The 16,698-nt window shown below is 36.6% G+C and overlaps 1 protein-coding gene across 1 annotated transcript in view; it reads left to right on the forward strand.

The window, feature by feature from the left end:
- Positions 1 to 16,698, forward strand: part of LOC106876981 (ribosome quality control complex subunit NEMF) — a 119,600-nt gene that overhangs the window by 21,049 nt on the left and 81,853 nt on the right. Inside the window, exons 6-12 of the mRNA XM_052971973.1 lie at positions 646 to 713; positions 1,648 to 1,737; positions 6,082 to 6,155; positions 7,218 to 7,285; positions 12,767 to 12,842; positions 15,559 to 15,621; positions 15,823 to 15,900. Coding sequence (XP_052827933.1) covers positions 646 to 713; positions 1,648 to 1,737; positions 6,082 to 6,155; positions 7,218 to 7,285; positions 12,767 to 12,842; positions 15,559 to 15,621; positions 15,823 to 15,900 — 517 coding nt within the window. The remainder of the gene's footprint in view (positions 1 to 645; positions 714 to 1,647; positions 1,738 to 6,081; positions 6,156 to 7,217; positions 7,286 to 12,766; positions 12,843 to 15,558; positions 15,622 to 15,822; positions 15,901 to 16,698) is intronic.

The raw sequence follows: 16,698 nt of genomic DNA on the forward strand, positions 1-16,698 counted from the left end.
TGTTAGGGTGTGGCACTTTTTCACGCAGCTATCCTCATCCATTCTCACCAAATGTCCATACCAGCGCAATCATCTCTCTTGCACACCACAACTGATGCTTCTAATGTTCAGCTTTTCTCTCAAGATACTTACACTCTGAGGGGTATTCACATTGACATTACACATCCAACGGAGCATACTGGCTTCATTCCTTGCGAGCTTACGTATGTCCTCAGCAGTTACAGCCCATGTTTCACTGCCATGTAGCATGGCTGTTCGTACGCATGCGTCATACAGTCTGCCTTTTACTCTGAGTGAGAGTCCCTTTGTCGCCAGCAGGGGTAAGCATTGATGTTGTTATATTTGCTAATATATCATTTATATGAACTTAGAGTATAGAAATAAAAGATAGATCACTCAGTAATCAACAGTAATATTTATTGATCATCATCATCATCATCGTTTAACATCTGCTTTCCATGCTAGCATGGGTTGGACGATTTGACTGAGGATTGGTGAGCCTGGTGCAGCCATCTGGTTTGCCAGTCCTCAGTCAAATCGTCCAATCCATGCTAGCACGGAAAGCGGACGTTAAATGATGATGATTTGCATAATATACCTCACACGGGAAACTCAGAATATAGCAACATATTATTAATATTTCAGAATTTACTCCATTCTTAAGGAATCCAAAAATGGAAACCTACTCAAACGGACACTACTTCCTGCAACTGGTAATTATTTTTATTTTTTACTTCAGTATTGGGACAAATGTTGTTGTAAAATTTTTTGTTCTAACATTGTTTCCTAAATTTCTGCATGATAGAATGCCTTTTCAGCAGTCTGTGGTGGTTCCTGACCTGATCAGTACTAGATAGTGTTCCATTTGAAATATTAACAATACCTGTATCTTTCCTTTGTATCAACTCTTATAATATTTTGTCTGAATTACACTCATGGCACATGATGTGAATAAAGAATGGTTGTGAAGTTAAGGGTGCAAGATTACTACCTACATAATTTGTAGGCCTCACACATTTAATATCAAGACATGATTTAGCACCATCACTTTGTCTTTAGGTACCTTTAGTAGACCTCACTCTGTTGTGAGTGTTTGGACCAGATCTCTGGTTTTGTACTGTTTTCCTTGCAGGTGTTCAAGCTGGACATTATGACATCAGTCTCACATATCTGAGTCTGAGAAGACCTTCAAGGATTACAAGCACCCCTTACCTTATGAACTTAAAAAAAAAATCTCCAAGACATCATTGTTTGCTGAATCATTTCTACTGTAACTACTGGGTTGTGCTCATGATAAAAGTCACATGTATTGGTTTATCATTAAATGATTAAGTAAAGATTCACTCTTTGCTATGATTGAATAGATAATAGTAAAAGGAACATTCTACAGTAAAATGAATTCTTCAATGATATACAAATGTTCAAATTGGCTAAAGTCAACTCATCTATGCTAGCATATAATTAAATTTAATTTTACCTTAAAAGGACCATAGTGCAAGGTATTTATAATGAGTTACAAAACAGTCCAAACACAAATGTATGTGTTGTCATAGAAAATTGAGCTAATGTTTAGTCATAAGAAATCATTAATATTTTCAAGCTTAAATAAGTATTTTTTATTTATGTGTGTTTCTTTTTTCTTAACAGATTTTGGCCCTGCTCTTATAGAGCATTGTCTTCTAAGTGCAGGATTTAGTGATGGTGTCAAAATTAATGATGGCTTCCACATAGATACAGGTGGGTTTATCAGTTTATATATAGTTATGTGTATGTGTGTAACCACACCAATGTCTTGTTTTGTGCTACCTCTGTGGACAAAACCTTGTTATACTGGAGTTTAATTTTAGTTTCAAATTTTGGCACAAGGCCAACAATTTTGGGGGAGGAGCTAAGTCAGTTACATCGATCCCAGTGCTCAACTGGTACTTATTTTATTGACTCTGAAAGGAATGAAAGGCAAAATCGACCCCCAGCAGAATTTGAACTTAGAACATAAAGATGGATGAAATGCCATTACACATTTTCCCCTTCATGCTAACGATTCTGCCAGCTTGTTGCCTTGTTTAATTTTGCAGCAATTTAACAATCAGAAATTACTAAAATCTCCCATTCTCATTGCATGACCAGCCCTAGAACTTTCTGCTTAAATATAAACTTCCTTATAAAGAACCATCTTGTTACATGCACAAAAGCAAGCAATCAGCCAGTCACTATGATCTGCTTTTGTGTTTTAGTGTGTTTGCTCATGCTACATCACATTGTGTTACTATTTGTAATTTCTTAAAGTACAGCAGTTAAAATAAAAAAAAATGAATGAAGTAACTTTTATTTCATGTCATTAACCCTTTAGCATTCTGATTATTTGTCAAATGTAATGCATATTTGCACATTATTTTGAATTAATCATGCATTATTTTGTGGCTTAGAGATTTCAATGATGTTGTATATTTTTAGAATTACATTGTAGGGGAAGTATGAGATGCCTAATCTGGCCAGTTTGAACATAAAACTGTTAGAATATTTGGGTCAGATATAGCCAGTCCAACCCATGCTAGACTGTCAAATGGCACTTTTGTGTCTGCAGTTGGTCTTGAACCAGTAACAACCCTCAGGAACACTTTCAGGCCAAGGACTTCAGGAAGTTATACATAGTAGTCCTCAGCCTGACAGTGCTTTGGGACAGATTAGCCAGCTCATTTTCATTGACACCCAGCGTCTTCTTGACAATGGCATCATTCTTCCTACCTAACTGTCATGCCTTACTCCAATTATTATCCGATCAGACTGGAGTCTCAGCTCTTCAGCTGGCTTCTTGTGGAAGGTCCAGCTACTGCCAGTACCTTCTGGCTGTCTGGAGTATCATCATGCACTCAACACTCTTAACTAGTTGAAAATAAGATTGATTGGAGTTCTATCCCAGCAATTTATGAAATAGTAACAGAGGAAGAAGAATGATGCCATTGTCAGGAAGACTCTGGATGTCAATGAAAATGAACTGGCTAATCTGTCCCAAAGCACTGTCAGGCTGAGGACTACTATGTATAACTTCCTGAAGTCCTTGGCCTGAAAGTGTTCCTGAGGGTTGTTACTGGTTCAAGACCAACTGCACAGACACAAAAGTGCCATTTGACAGTCTATTCAAGATGCAAGCAGAGTGACAAAGCCATCTACCTGCACTCTTTTAGTATTCAGCCATGAGCATCAACATTCATCATTCATATGCATCCAAACCAATGGAGTCTTCTCTCTTGCATGCTGCATTTGATTCCTCTTATGCCCAACATTTCTCTCAATACATTTGCACTTTGTTGTACATACGCACGCACTGATGTTGCACATCCAGTGGTGCATACTGCCTTCATTTCTCTCCAGTCTACACGTGTCTTCCACATTCAGAGCCCATGTCTCACTATCATGGAGGATAGCTGTTCACAAACAAGCATCATACAATCTACCTTTCACTCTGAGAGAGAGAGTCCTTTTGTTGCCAACAGAGATAATAGCTCTCTGAACTTCCTCCATCCTATTCTTATTCTAGAAAGAATACTTTCAGAGCATCCTCTACCATTGCTAATTTGGTCACCTATGTAACTGAAACTATCTACAAGAGTACCTCCTGGACATTTGAGAGAGTCTAAGTGTGCTCTTCGTGCTTATTGTTCCTGCACATCTTCCACATACAAAGACAACTTTATCTGTTAATCTACTTGTGATTCCACTGCATCTCTTATGTGTCCATAGCTTACACTGGATGCAGTGAATGGAATTCCAACTCCTTTCCTACATATTGAGCAGGGCCATTTACCTGACGGGAAGAGAGTCTTATCTTCTTTCTTGCTAACAACAACTTTGGTCTTTGCTAGATCAACTTTAAGGCCGTTTGATTTCCAGGTTTTGCTTCTATACCTGGAATTTCTTCTCCAATTCTGTTACTGATTCTGCAATAAGAGCAAGGTCATCAACATAAAGTTGTTTCCACAAGCATCCAGTTTTGAATTCCTCTGTTATGGCTTGGAAAACTATAATGAATGAGTGGGCTGAGAACTGAACCTTATTGAACTCCTACTTGTATGGTAAATTCATCACTGTATTTGTGGCTGACTCTCACCTTACTGACAACTCTACTGTACATGGCTTGTATAGCTCTAACAAGCCACTCCTCTACTTAGAGACCACCAGATAACTGAGTGGGTGATTCTGTTGAAAGTTTTCTTCAGATTGATGAAAGCTAAGTACAATGGCTTACTTTTGGCCAAATACTTTTCCTGCAGTTGTCTCACTAACAAGATAGCATCTGTGGTACTTCTCCCAGGTCAAAAACCAAACTGCATCTCATCTAGTTTAATTCTATTTCCTAATCAATTGAGCTATAACCTTCTTAGTAACTTTCATGATCTGGTCTAACAGTCTCTTACTTCTGTAGTTGTTTCTATCTAAGGTATCACTTTTACCCTTGTAGCAGCTAACTATAATACTACTACACCAGTCATTGGGGATAGTGCCTCCCTGAATAACCTGATTAACTATATGGGTGACTAGGCTGTATCCTACACCATCGGATATTTTAATCATCTCAGCAGTGATTCCTGATGGCCCAGGAGCTTTCCCTGACTTCATATCCTTAATTGTCTTATCTATTATGCTGCTATCAACTCTGATGGCTGGTCCCTCAATTGGTTTGATATTTGAAAGACTCTCCTTCTCCTATTCATTTTCCACATTTGGTAACCTTTAATAGTGGCACTTCCACGAATCTTTTTTGTCTGAGTCACTAAGTGTATCATCATCATTTTTCATTAAACTTGTATATTTCCTGTTTTTTTTTACCTCATTCAATTTTCTATGTAAACTTTATAATATTAGTCTTTGTAATTTTCTTCCCCATATGTCACCCTGGTGACAAATACCAAGAATTGGTAGAATTGTTATGGCATTGGAAAAAGTACTTTATGATATTTGTTCCAGTTCTGAGTTCAAATCTCTCTGAGGTCAGCTTTGTCCTTCATCCCTCCAGGATTGATAAAATAAAGTATTGATTAATTACTAGGGTTGATGCATTGACTAACCCCATCTCCTCAAAATAGCTGACTTTGTGACAAAATCAGAAATAGTTTTAGAGCAATGAATTACCAGAATTGTTAGAGCATTGCAGTATTTGTTCTGACTCCTTATGTTTTGATTTCAAATCTTACCAAAGTCAACTTTGCCTTTCATTCATTTAAGGTTGATATAAATATCAGTCAAAAACTGGGGTTTGATGGTAATGAGTAATCCTTTTCCTGCAAAGTTGCTGGCCTTGTGCCTAAATTAGAAACCATTTTTATGTTCAAATATTTTGTACACTGTGTGAATGATGATGATGATGATGATGTCCACTTTTTATCCCATCTTTCCTCCTCTATTCCCTTTCTTCTCATTATAAACTGCCATTGTAATTTCATCGGATGAAATGCTTTGCAGTATTTGTTTTGACTCTTCCCATTCTGAGTTCATATCCTGCCAAGGTCAACTTTACTTTTTATCCTTTTGGACTGGGTTAGGGGAAGGGAGCTGATAAAATAAAGTAGCAGTCTAGTACTGCTAACAATGGTATTGACTGAACCTCTCTCCTCAAAATTGCTACCTTTGTGCTTAAATCAAAAACCATTATTATTGTTAATGTTGTAACTGAGGGTGTGATGCTGAATTCTTAAGGACTGTGTCCTCTTCCTGCTAGGGTATATATTTTACTTTCTAACCTTTGAAAATTGATAAAATTGTACTAGTAAAGTACTTGTCTCAATGTGAAAAATTTTTTCTACTCTAGGCACAAGGCCTGAAATTTTTGGAGAGGGGGGGGGCCCAGTCAATTAGATTGACTTCAGTACACAATTGGTACTTAATTTATCAACCCTGAAAGGATGAAAGGCAAAGTCGACCCCAGCAGAATTTGAACTCAACGTTTCTACCAGTTTGCCGCCTTCTCAGTGTGAAAAATCATCATTATTATTGTTACTACGATAATGATATTATTTCAATACATCCCTTCCAATTAAGTAACTGCTTGTTAATATGAGTTGATTTTTTTCCCCTACTTTTTAGATTTTGACAAATTGATGAATGCTTTAGAAAAAGCTGCTGAACTGTTTCAAAATCTCTCAACACAGAAGACTAAGGTTTGCATTAACCAAACTTTCAGACCTTAAATTTTATTTTTCTTCAATCTGACTTTTATAAGCTTTATATCTTAATTATCATCATATTAGTGATATAATGAAAACCACAAATGACTGAGTATTGTATCTGTGGCCAATGCACTTCCCTTTCAGATGGCTCTGACTACTTGTGTCAATATAGGCACTATGGACTGTACAGCTTTGCTCTAAGCATTGCAGCACTGTATAATTGATGAGCTTTTTATAGGCTTACACTACTTAGCTGAAATCCTCTTGGAATGATGCAGGTTTTATTTGATTCATTTTATATGGTCAATAATGATGAAGTCGTTAAGTGGTACCTTTTTCAATCAGTGGAATATATAGTAGAATCTAAACTATCATTCAGAGAAATTATTGATTTTATTTTTAAAGTTAGTATGGAGATTGTGTGAAGATGTGTGGGCTAGTGGTGAGGGTGTTGGGTTGTGGATTTGATTTTTAGACTTATGGTGAACAGTGTCCTTGAGCAAGGCACTTCATTTCACATTGCTCCAGTTCACTCAGCTGAAAATGAGTATCAGTGGTAGTTGGGAAGTTAACTCTGCAGTTGTCTGGTACCTTGTTCAGGAGGGAGTCTTGTATCTTGGTCACCTAAATACTTTGAAGACTTGGAAAAGCTCTTCTCATGAGCCTGGAGACTTCTATGGCAATATTATGTTATTGAATAAGTTATGGGATTTACATAGAGTTTCTTAAATTTATAGCCAAACAGATTTTGGAGATAGCTTTTTGTACAAAAAATTGTTCCAAATAAGAAAAAAAAAACCAAACAAACAAAAAACAAACTCTCTTCCTAAATAGTTGTTGGATATTGTAATTCAAGATGAAATTTCCATTTGAAATATTTCTTTTTACCTTCACTGCTTATCTGTCATTTGTTACTTGTCACATATATTTGAACTTTATTGTTTATATCTTATCAATTCTTGCTTGTGTTATAGCTCTTGTGTGTTTCAAGTCTCTGTCACTTGTGTGATATCTCCATTAATTGTGACTTCTCTCTGTCACTTCTTATTTCAGGGATATATAATACAGAAGCGAGACATGAGACCTGCAACTAAAGGAGAGGAGACAAAAGAGCTTTTAATGTAAGTTACCCTTTGTGAATAAATAACCTGTGGTATTGTATCTGAATACTCTGTATTGTTCACTGTATGACACTTTACTATAGTCCTTGTGAGTGGATTTGACAGATGGTAACAGAAAGAAGCCTATTGTGTCTATGTCATGCACTTTGCTTGTCTTGCCCTGCCACTCCTTCAGCCCAAAGCCACTCTGTCATCTCACTCTCCTGTCCTCCCCCACCAACTGTATCATTTCTATTCTGTTGCTCCCCAATATACTGGTGTTTCACCACTCACTTGCATTCCTCTTTCCTTCCCCTCTTCCCCTTTGCACTCTCACAAACTCTGCTCATGCAATTTTCTACCACTCCATTTACATTCACCTTATACCACGAGGGTATTCCCTGACATATTGCCACCATCTCTCTCTCTCTCATCACCTGGTACAAAGCAACCTCACTCAATACTGCTCCTCCTCTTACTTGAGGGATCTTTGTCTTGCAGGTTACTTGGTGACCTTGCTGGTGCTGGTAAAAAGCACCCACTACACTCTGTAAAGTGGTTGGTATTGGGAAGGGCATCCAGCCATACATAGAGACCATGCCAAAGCAGACAGTAGAACTTGGCACAGTCCTATGGCTTGCCAGCGTTTGTCAAACTGTCCAACCCATGCCAGCATGGAAAATGGATATTAAATGATGATGACATATGATATGATATGATATGATATGATATGATATGATATATATATATATAAAATAAGTGCAGGTGTGGCTGTGTGGTAAGAAGTTTGCATCCCAATCACATGATCTCAAGTTCAGCCTCACTGCGTGACACCTTGGGCAAATGTCTTCAACTATAGTCTCAGGTTGACCAAGCCTTATGAGTGGATTTTGTAGATGGAAGCTGAAAAAAAAATCATGTTGTATATATATATATGTGTGTGTGTGTGTGTGTGTGTGTGTGTCTGCCTCTTCCCACCACTACTTGACAACTGTTGTTGGTGTGTTTATGTCCCCATAACTTAGTAGGTTGGCAAAAGTGACTGATAGAATAAGTACCAGGTATAAAAAGAAATAAGTATTGGGGCTGATTAGGTTGACTGAAATTCTTCTAGGTGGTACCCCAGCATGGCCACAGTCTAATGACAAACAAATAAAAGACAATGTGTGTGTGTGTGTGTGTGTATGTATGTGTATATGCATGTAGTGTGTATGTATGTATGTATGTGTGTGTATGTAAATGTGTATGTGTATATATGTGTATGTTTTTTTTACTTCTTTGTTTTGACATTGCATAATATTTGTAAATGAGTGCCACTGTCATACAAGCAGTATCATTAATTCCAATATTTTGTGAAAACATGTTTAGTCTTGAGCAAATATTACTTTGCTTGGAAACAGGTGAAAATTGGTGACAGGAAGGGCATCCAGTTGTAGAAAATCTGCCTGAATAAGCTTTGTGTGATTCATGCAAGCATGGAAAAGTGAATGTTAAAATGATGAAGATGGGGATCAATGTTTGTCAGAATTGTATTCACATTGTTTTGAAAGAGTATGTGTTAGAACTGAAGGTGAGTTTTTAGATAATTCAAGGCTTTAATCAAGAATATAAACATTGTTCATATCCTAGAAAAAGTATGAACTTCCACCACTTTCTATATTTAAAAATAAGACATCATCTCTTCTTAGATTAAGCTATATTTGATGTCAATGTCACTTTGCCATTCAGCCACCTATGTATATGATTCTAGGTGTGTGTGTGTGCGCACGCACACACACACACACACACACATGAATATATGCATTATATAAACTTCATACATAGGAAACACATACCCTCATGCTGAGCTCCCTCAATACACAAATGTAGGAGCATTATACATACTTAGCACATTACATAATATAAACAAACTTATCATTCAGCAACACAAAACCTTGCGAGTTTGACATTGAAATAAGCATAAGAATATGTAATACACATGAAATAAACATGTAAAACATATGTGCAAGATATGTAAAATCCCACAAATTATGCGTATATATAAAAAAATGTATTGAACACATGAAACAAATCATGTGCACAGGTCCAAAATATACACATGGAAATTTTGTGGCATTTATGTATATACACATGTGTATATACACGTGTGTGTGTGTCTGTGTATATATGTGCAAGCATGTGTGTGTATCTACAGTAACGTGTGTGTGTGTTCTGTGTGTAAGTATGCGTGTACATATATGTGGATGCACAGAAAACCACATAATACAAAGACTGAAACAAAAAAATATGTACACTAATCCACAAATATGTACACAAAATGCACATGAACTAATAACATGAAATTACAAAAGCTGCAAAATTTTGACGTCAAAACTCAAAGTAAACTCTTGGCAGCCAGGTGCACATACAAATTAATATAAGCTTTTATGTGCAAAAGTTTAAGATAAAAATACAAGTATTTATATGCTAAAACATTGACACTTCATTTTCTCCAAAAGTCAAATCTAAGGAGGATAATTGTCCAAGAGTTGTTTTCCAAGAGTCGTTTCCCTTTATTTCTTGTGTTTGCTTACCAAACATTCCTGAAAGACTTAATGTGACTTTAATCCAAAATGGAGATGAACAGCAATTTTTCTATGTGATTAGTTTGAAAAATTGAGGTTTTTGTTAACATGAAACCAATGGTAGCTTTGATACATAGCTAAAGAATCTGTAGCTACCAATGCAGTCATTCTCATTGTTCAACGACTCTTATTTCTAGCAATACTGGTGCTCCTTGCACCCTTGATTACTTTTAGTGACGGTGAATTATTTCCTGTTTTGGTTTTAAATTGCGTCTAGCCACTTAATTTATATATATATATATAAAATCATCTCATCATCATCCACTTTTCCATACTTGCATGTGTTGGGCAGAATTTTGTTGAGGGGAACAGTCAATGGCATTTGAGAACATGAAAATTGAAGTTGTAGTTGAGAAAAAGTTACCAGTATCATGATAATTTGCACTGGGTATCAAAACACTGACATGATGACAGCTGCTCAATGTGTGTGAAATTTGTAAAGGCTGTAAGACATCACATGGACAGCTACAATGAAGACTCCAAAGCTGTAACCAGCAGGAAGGAACACAACAGACATTCTGACTGTGCCTGCACGCTAGTATTCATGTGACTACTTCTGGATAAAGTGATGGAAGATCTGAGCAAGGGGACCTGGGCTTTGGTGAAAGAGATGAGTGTTGGAGTCACCACCTGAATGAAGATCTTCATTACTACTTGTACAAGAGGTGTAAGGGAAAAATTCTGACAGTGAAGGCCAAGAAGCTCTTGAACAAGCTGAGGCCTCCTATTGAGCTGAGGATGATCTGGTTCTTCTCAGAAGAAAAGAACTTCTTCCTGGACTAGTTGCACAACATCCAGAACAACAGGTGGCTTGCCTATAATCCACATGATGTCCCATATATGAAAATCAAGTTCCCCCAGTCTGTGATGGTCTTTGGGTGTGTCTCCAATGAGGGTGACATCATGCTTCCTTGCTGTACTTTTGGAAAAAGTCAGAAATGGTTGTTGGAGAATTTTTACAACTTCACCAACCTCAAATTCTTAGTTGTAATTCATGGATTACAGTGTATGGAGTGTGGTTGAGAAATACCAGTTACTCTGCCTGCAGCACCAAGGCCAACCTGGTAGCCAAGATCAAGGTGTAAGGAATGTGTGTGCCAGGTTCTGGAGATGTCTTGAGGCTGTGGTAGGTACTCTGAGTAAACTGTTATCCCCCAGCCATAATCTAGTTGATATTTTTTGATTTTTTAAAAATACATTTATTTATGGATGTGATATGCAAACTGTTAAATTTAACTTGAACACCCTGTATCTATGCATCTTTCTCAGTTTATGTGTAGGCATATCATCACTGTTATCATTTTAATGTCCATTTTTCCATGCTTGCATGAGTCAGACAATCCTTTGAGGCAAATTTTCTACAACCAGATGCCCTTTCTGTTGCCAATTCTCACCAAGCAAGAAATGCCTCCTTTGCTGGGCATGTTTCAAAATAAGATTGGAAACAAATGGCATCACTTGTATGACATTGCTGTTCATTTACAACTGTTGCATAATGTGAAAAAAGCATGCACGCACGCACACACGCGCACACACACACACACACATGAAATATGGTTAGACAAAATATTGGAAACACCTTCTTAAATGGAAGTATTATTACTTAATATGGAGTTGGTCCAACTTTGGCATCAATTACACTTTTGACATGTCGAGGAATTGACTTGTCCAGGTTCTGAGCAGATGTTTGGGGAATTTTGAGCCATTCTTCAAGTAAAACTTGCTTTAGCTATTTCAGCAGTGAGGGTGGAGCAAAGTGGCTCCTCACTTGCTGCTTGAAAATGCACCATAAATATTCAATTATATTGATATCCAGTGATTGTGGTGGTGGTGGTGGGGTCAATCTATGTGGTTTACTTAAATTTTGTGCTCTTTGTACCAATTTTGAATCACATTTGCCATGTGAATTGATACATTATTATCCTGGAAGGTTGTGCTATATGCAGGGAACAATGTTTGTACCATAGAATGAACATGATCAGCCAAAATACTCAGATTATCCTTGGTGTTAACTTTGCTACGTGGAACAACTAAAGGGCCAAGAGAATTTCATGGTATTGCTGCACAAATCATCAAAGAGCCACCTTCATGCTTTCAATTGGGGACCAAGCAGTCAAGGTTGTAGGCTTCTTTGGGCTGTTTCCAGACTCATTCTGAATTGAAAAGGCTGAATGATGATTCATTAGAAATGACATCGTTTCATGAGCCATTGACCACTTCTGGTAGTCTAGACACAATTTTGTTTACTTATCAATGTTGATAGGAAAAAAGCAGAAGTTCAGAAATTGCAACCCTCCCATGGTATCCAGCTTTAGGGAGCTCATGATGAATGGTTTTAGTTGACACAAGATTGACAAGGTAGTGGTTTAGCTCTACCGTCAATTTTGCTGCCATAGTTTTATTTAAATTTATGTCTCTATATAGTGAGTTTAAATTAATTTTACACCTTTTTATAGCAACATTATAATGGGAAATGCCATCAATACATGACAATACCTACCCTAAACATCTGTTTGATACTCTGTAGTTGAGATTGTTAAATGAAGCAATATCACAGGAAAATAATAGTAGCAGTAATAAAGATAATAATATTAAAGAAGTTTTAAAATGTAAAGAAAATGATACTGGTGATGAAAACAGTAGTAAAGTAAGGATGAAGGTAGTTGTGGGTATTTTTTCTTAATTCTCTTAATTCTCCTGTCTGTATTTAACTAACTGTAAAGCATTGGTATCAGATGCTCCAGGAATTTTACCCATGATAGATTTGTGTCATATTCAAGAGGGCTGTTCAGGGTTTTATGTCTTGTTTGCCATTTTTACATTAGTTTCACAATAATATATGGTTATCTAACAGTTTTAAATTTTTTGTATTCTTCAGATATGATGAATTCCATCCATATCTTTTCTGTCAGTATGAAAAACGGCCTTTTTTAGAAATGGACAGTTTTGATAAGGTATTGAAATATTATACATATTAGCATTAAAAATAACATGTATTCAATTGTTTTTAAATTTCTTTTTTGATGTAATTATATTTAACGTACATTTAAATGAAGCAAATAAAAGTTATATGTCTTAATAAAGATAAGGTTATAAAATATATTTTACAAAGCTGGATATATAATTTATGCAGGAAAATATATGTAATAACTATATAAAAGATTTAAGACCTGTTGGAACATCTGTATGTCAATGAGCCAGTTCTCATAGCTAAATCTGTTGAAGAATTACAAAAATTACAACCATGAAAGCAAAACCTGGAATTGAGAGACCTCAAAGTAAACCTATTTAATATAAGTTTTTAAAATCATCATCGTATAATATCTACCTTCCTTACTGGCATGGGTTGGACGGTTTGACAGGAGCTGGCCAGGCAGAAGACTGCACCAGACTTCTGTGTCTGTACTTTTTACAAAGCACCAGCACAGGTGAGGTCAGTTTTGGCATGTTTTTTACAACTGAATGCCCTTCCAAATGCCAAACACTTTACAGTGTGGACTGGATGCTTTTTATGTGGCACCACCACTGACAGGGTTACCAAGTAACTTGCAAGACAAGGAATTTTTGAGAGGAGAGGGGCTATTGGAGGATGTGTCAGAAGATTAAAGGTTAGAGGGAGACAAGGAGACAGAAACAGGTGTCTAGATGTAGAGGAGGTACAAGAACTTTTGAGGGGAGGGGACATTAGAAGCAGTGATTTTGTGTTAGATTGTGACAGAGAGAGACAGAAAAACAGAAACAGGTGACTTGCTGTAGAGGAGGTACATGGTTACTTAGTCAGAGAGAGAGAGAGAGAGAGAGAGAGAGTGAATGTGAGATCGTGATCAAGAATGAGGACAGAAACAGGCGTGCTGCTGTAAAGGAGATGCATGGTTACCCAGCCAGAGGGAGGGACAAGAGAAAGAGAGAGAGTGTAAGACAACAAGAGTGTGAGTGAGAGCAGGAGAGAGATGGTGGCAAAATGTCAAGGCATACCCACAACGAATGGGGATCAGAACATAGATGGGATGATAGAGTAAAAGAAGAGAGTGGTAGATGGTGGCAAGTGTCAGGGCATACACTCAAGGTATGGAGGTCATAATATATGTGGCAGAGTATTATCAAAAAGTGTGAGTAGGGAGTGGGGGTGGGCAATGCAGTGACTGGTGAGAACCTGAGTATGTAGAGTGGGTGGAGATAGCAATGATACAGTGAGGACAGGATTGGGGAGTGGGAGATAATTATAGTGTATGAAGGGAAATGTGAGGAAGAGAAGAGATGCAGTTTGGGAGAAGATATGTAGTTTAGTTTGTTGGGGTAGGGTGTGTGAAAAGTTTTGTTACGTGTGGGTAGAAATCACAGTGCTTCTAGTACCCAGTTTCACTGACATAGATGAGTCTTTGCTAGAACTTCATATTACCAGACATCTCAGTCTATTGTCATTTTCCCTGTGAGCCCCAAACATCCTGAGATCGGCCCTCACCACTTCATCCCATGTCTTTCTGGGTCTCCCTTTTCCACATGTACCATCCACTTTCAGTGACTGGCACTTCTTCATACTGCTGTTTTCATACATATGCATCACATGTCCAAACCAACATAGTCTTCTCTCTTACATGCTGCATTTGATTCCTCTTATACCCAACTTTTCTCTCAACTCATTTGTGCTTTGTTGTTCATGCACACTGATGTTGCACATTCAGTGGAGCATAAAAAGAGTATAAGACTCATCTGCAATTTGAGAAGTGGTTATGTAGAAAATGCAGAAACAGATTACGCAGGAATTGCATATGGTAAACTATGGGTACACAAAAGATATAATAGAATCATAGGCAGGCCGACAGAGAAGGACTTTATATGTAGCAGATATACTGAAATAGTTACCAGAAAGGCAATTATTAAATGAATTTCTTCAAATATCTGGAAGTTTCTTCAGAATTAGTTGACTGCTTCTGTTAATTTATGTGACCTAATTGACAATGAAAGTGAGTTTCTGTAGCCAGAGTAAGAACAATGTGGAAAACTTTTATAAAACTGTTAACTCTGTTGGCAACAAAGGGACTTCCCTTTGTGTGAAGAGCAGACTGTATGGTGCTTGTGTGCTGTGTGATATTGTGTGGTATCATTGCACAGGTATTGAATACAGAGCCTGTGAGTGAGCTGGAAAAAATTAGGTGAGCATGTTCTGCTGGATGTATAATGGTAGTGCAAATAAATTTTGGAGCACAAATGATCTGAGAGAAAAACTGGGTATAGAGAGAAATGGCTGTAGAGTGTAAGAGAAGAGACTGCACAGGTATGGATATGTGATGCATATAGAGAATGGCAAGTAAGTGCTAAAGGATCTGAGTGGAAGGAACCTGTGGAAGAAGAGAACATAGACAGAAATGGTGAAAGCAATCTCAGGATGCTGAACTTCACAGTGAAGATGACAAGGGACTGCAACAAGATGCTGTGCTGCACAAGAGTAATATAACTTATGCAGGTAAGGAAAAGACTAACAAAATGTTTAAATAATCTATCTAAAAGGTTTATATAATTTACATAAAGGTTAACATCAACTCTGTAAAAGATTTAATGTATATAAAAAAATTCGAACATGCAATTTTCATATTTTGTTTTTCTCTTACAAAATAATTTCTTTGTTTATTTTTGTTAAGCTAGTGTTTTGTTTCTTTTCTTTTTTTATAGGCTGTTGATGAATTTTTTTCTAAATTAGAAACCCAAAAGTTAGATATGAAGATATTACAGCAGGTAATTCATATTTCAAAGTAGAGGATTTTTTCATGAATCTTACAAATGATTTTCCAAAATTATTAATTTTTTTAATTGTTAATATTAGGTCAAAAAGTTTATTGATTTTGAATTGGCTTTCCTACCATATTATAATATCACTTTTCTTATTTTGTAATGTCTTGACCAAATCATGAATTAAACTTTAATTTATTGCTTCAGGAAAAAATTGCAGTGAAAAAATTGGAAAATGTGAAAAAGGATCATGAAAAAAGGATGCAAGAATTACAAAAAGTCCAGGTATATCTTTTGTTCTAAATTGTCTCGTCTTCAATTTAGCAGAAAACCACTGTTTTAGAAATTGCAGACAATATGAGGAATGGGTCAGGAATGTACTACTGATGCATATTGTGTGTAAAAATACTATGAGCTGGTGCTGAAGAGTTGCTATTACAAACCGAGGGAAACATAGAGAGAAGTTGTTTGAACAGAATATGACAGGAGTTAGAGGGAATTGTGTAAATTCAATTAATGAAAAATGAAGAAACAAGTGTTAAAATGATGAAGATGATAATTACATTGATTATAGTTTTCTAGTTTTCACATGCAAGAAACTCAGCTGCTGTTTAGAACTATGCAAATAAGTACTGGCTTAAGGTATATCGAAATATACTGGGTGTGGGTAGATGTACCTATATGAGGATACTTCATTTGATTTGCAGTCATCCAAAGTTACAAATTCAAATTATTAAATGAATGGAATAATAGCTTATTTGCCAATTATTGTTAATTTTTTTTTGTGTCAGAGGGTCAATTAATGAAGGAGTTTAGAAATTATATATATGCGGTGTTGAGCACTCATTTTCATCATTCGACATTTATGTACACACACACACAAATATAAAGTAAAGACTATTTGCCAACATAATGTGGCAGTCTTAGATGGGACGAATGTTACTGTTGTTTAGCCCCAGGAAACATTGTTTCCAGCTGGCTATACAACACAATATCTGTGTTCTTATGTTTTTGAACAGCGGCTAAACAACAATAACATTCATCCCACCCAGGACTGCCACATTATGTTGGCAAATAGTCTTT

This window comes from Octopus bimaculoides, chromosome 11 (assembly GCF_001194135.2).
Source record: "Octopus bimaculoides isolate UCB-OBI-ISO-001 chromosome 11, ASM119413v2, whole genome shotgun sequence".
Taxonomy (NCBI): Eukaryota; Metazoa; Mollusca; class Cephalopoda; order Octopoda; family Octopodidae; genus Octopus; species Octopus bimaculoides.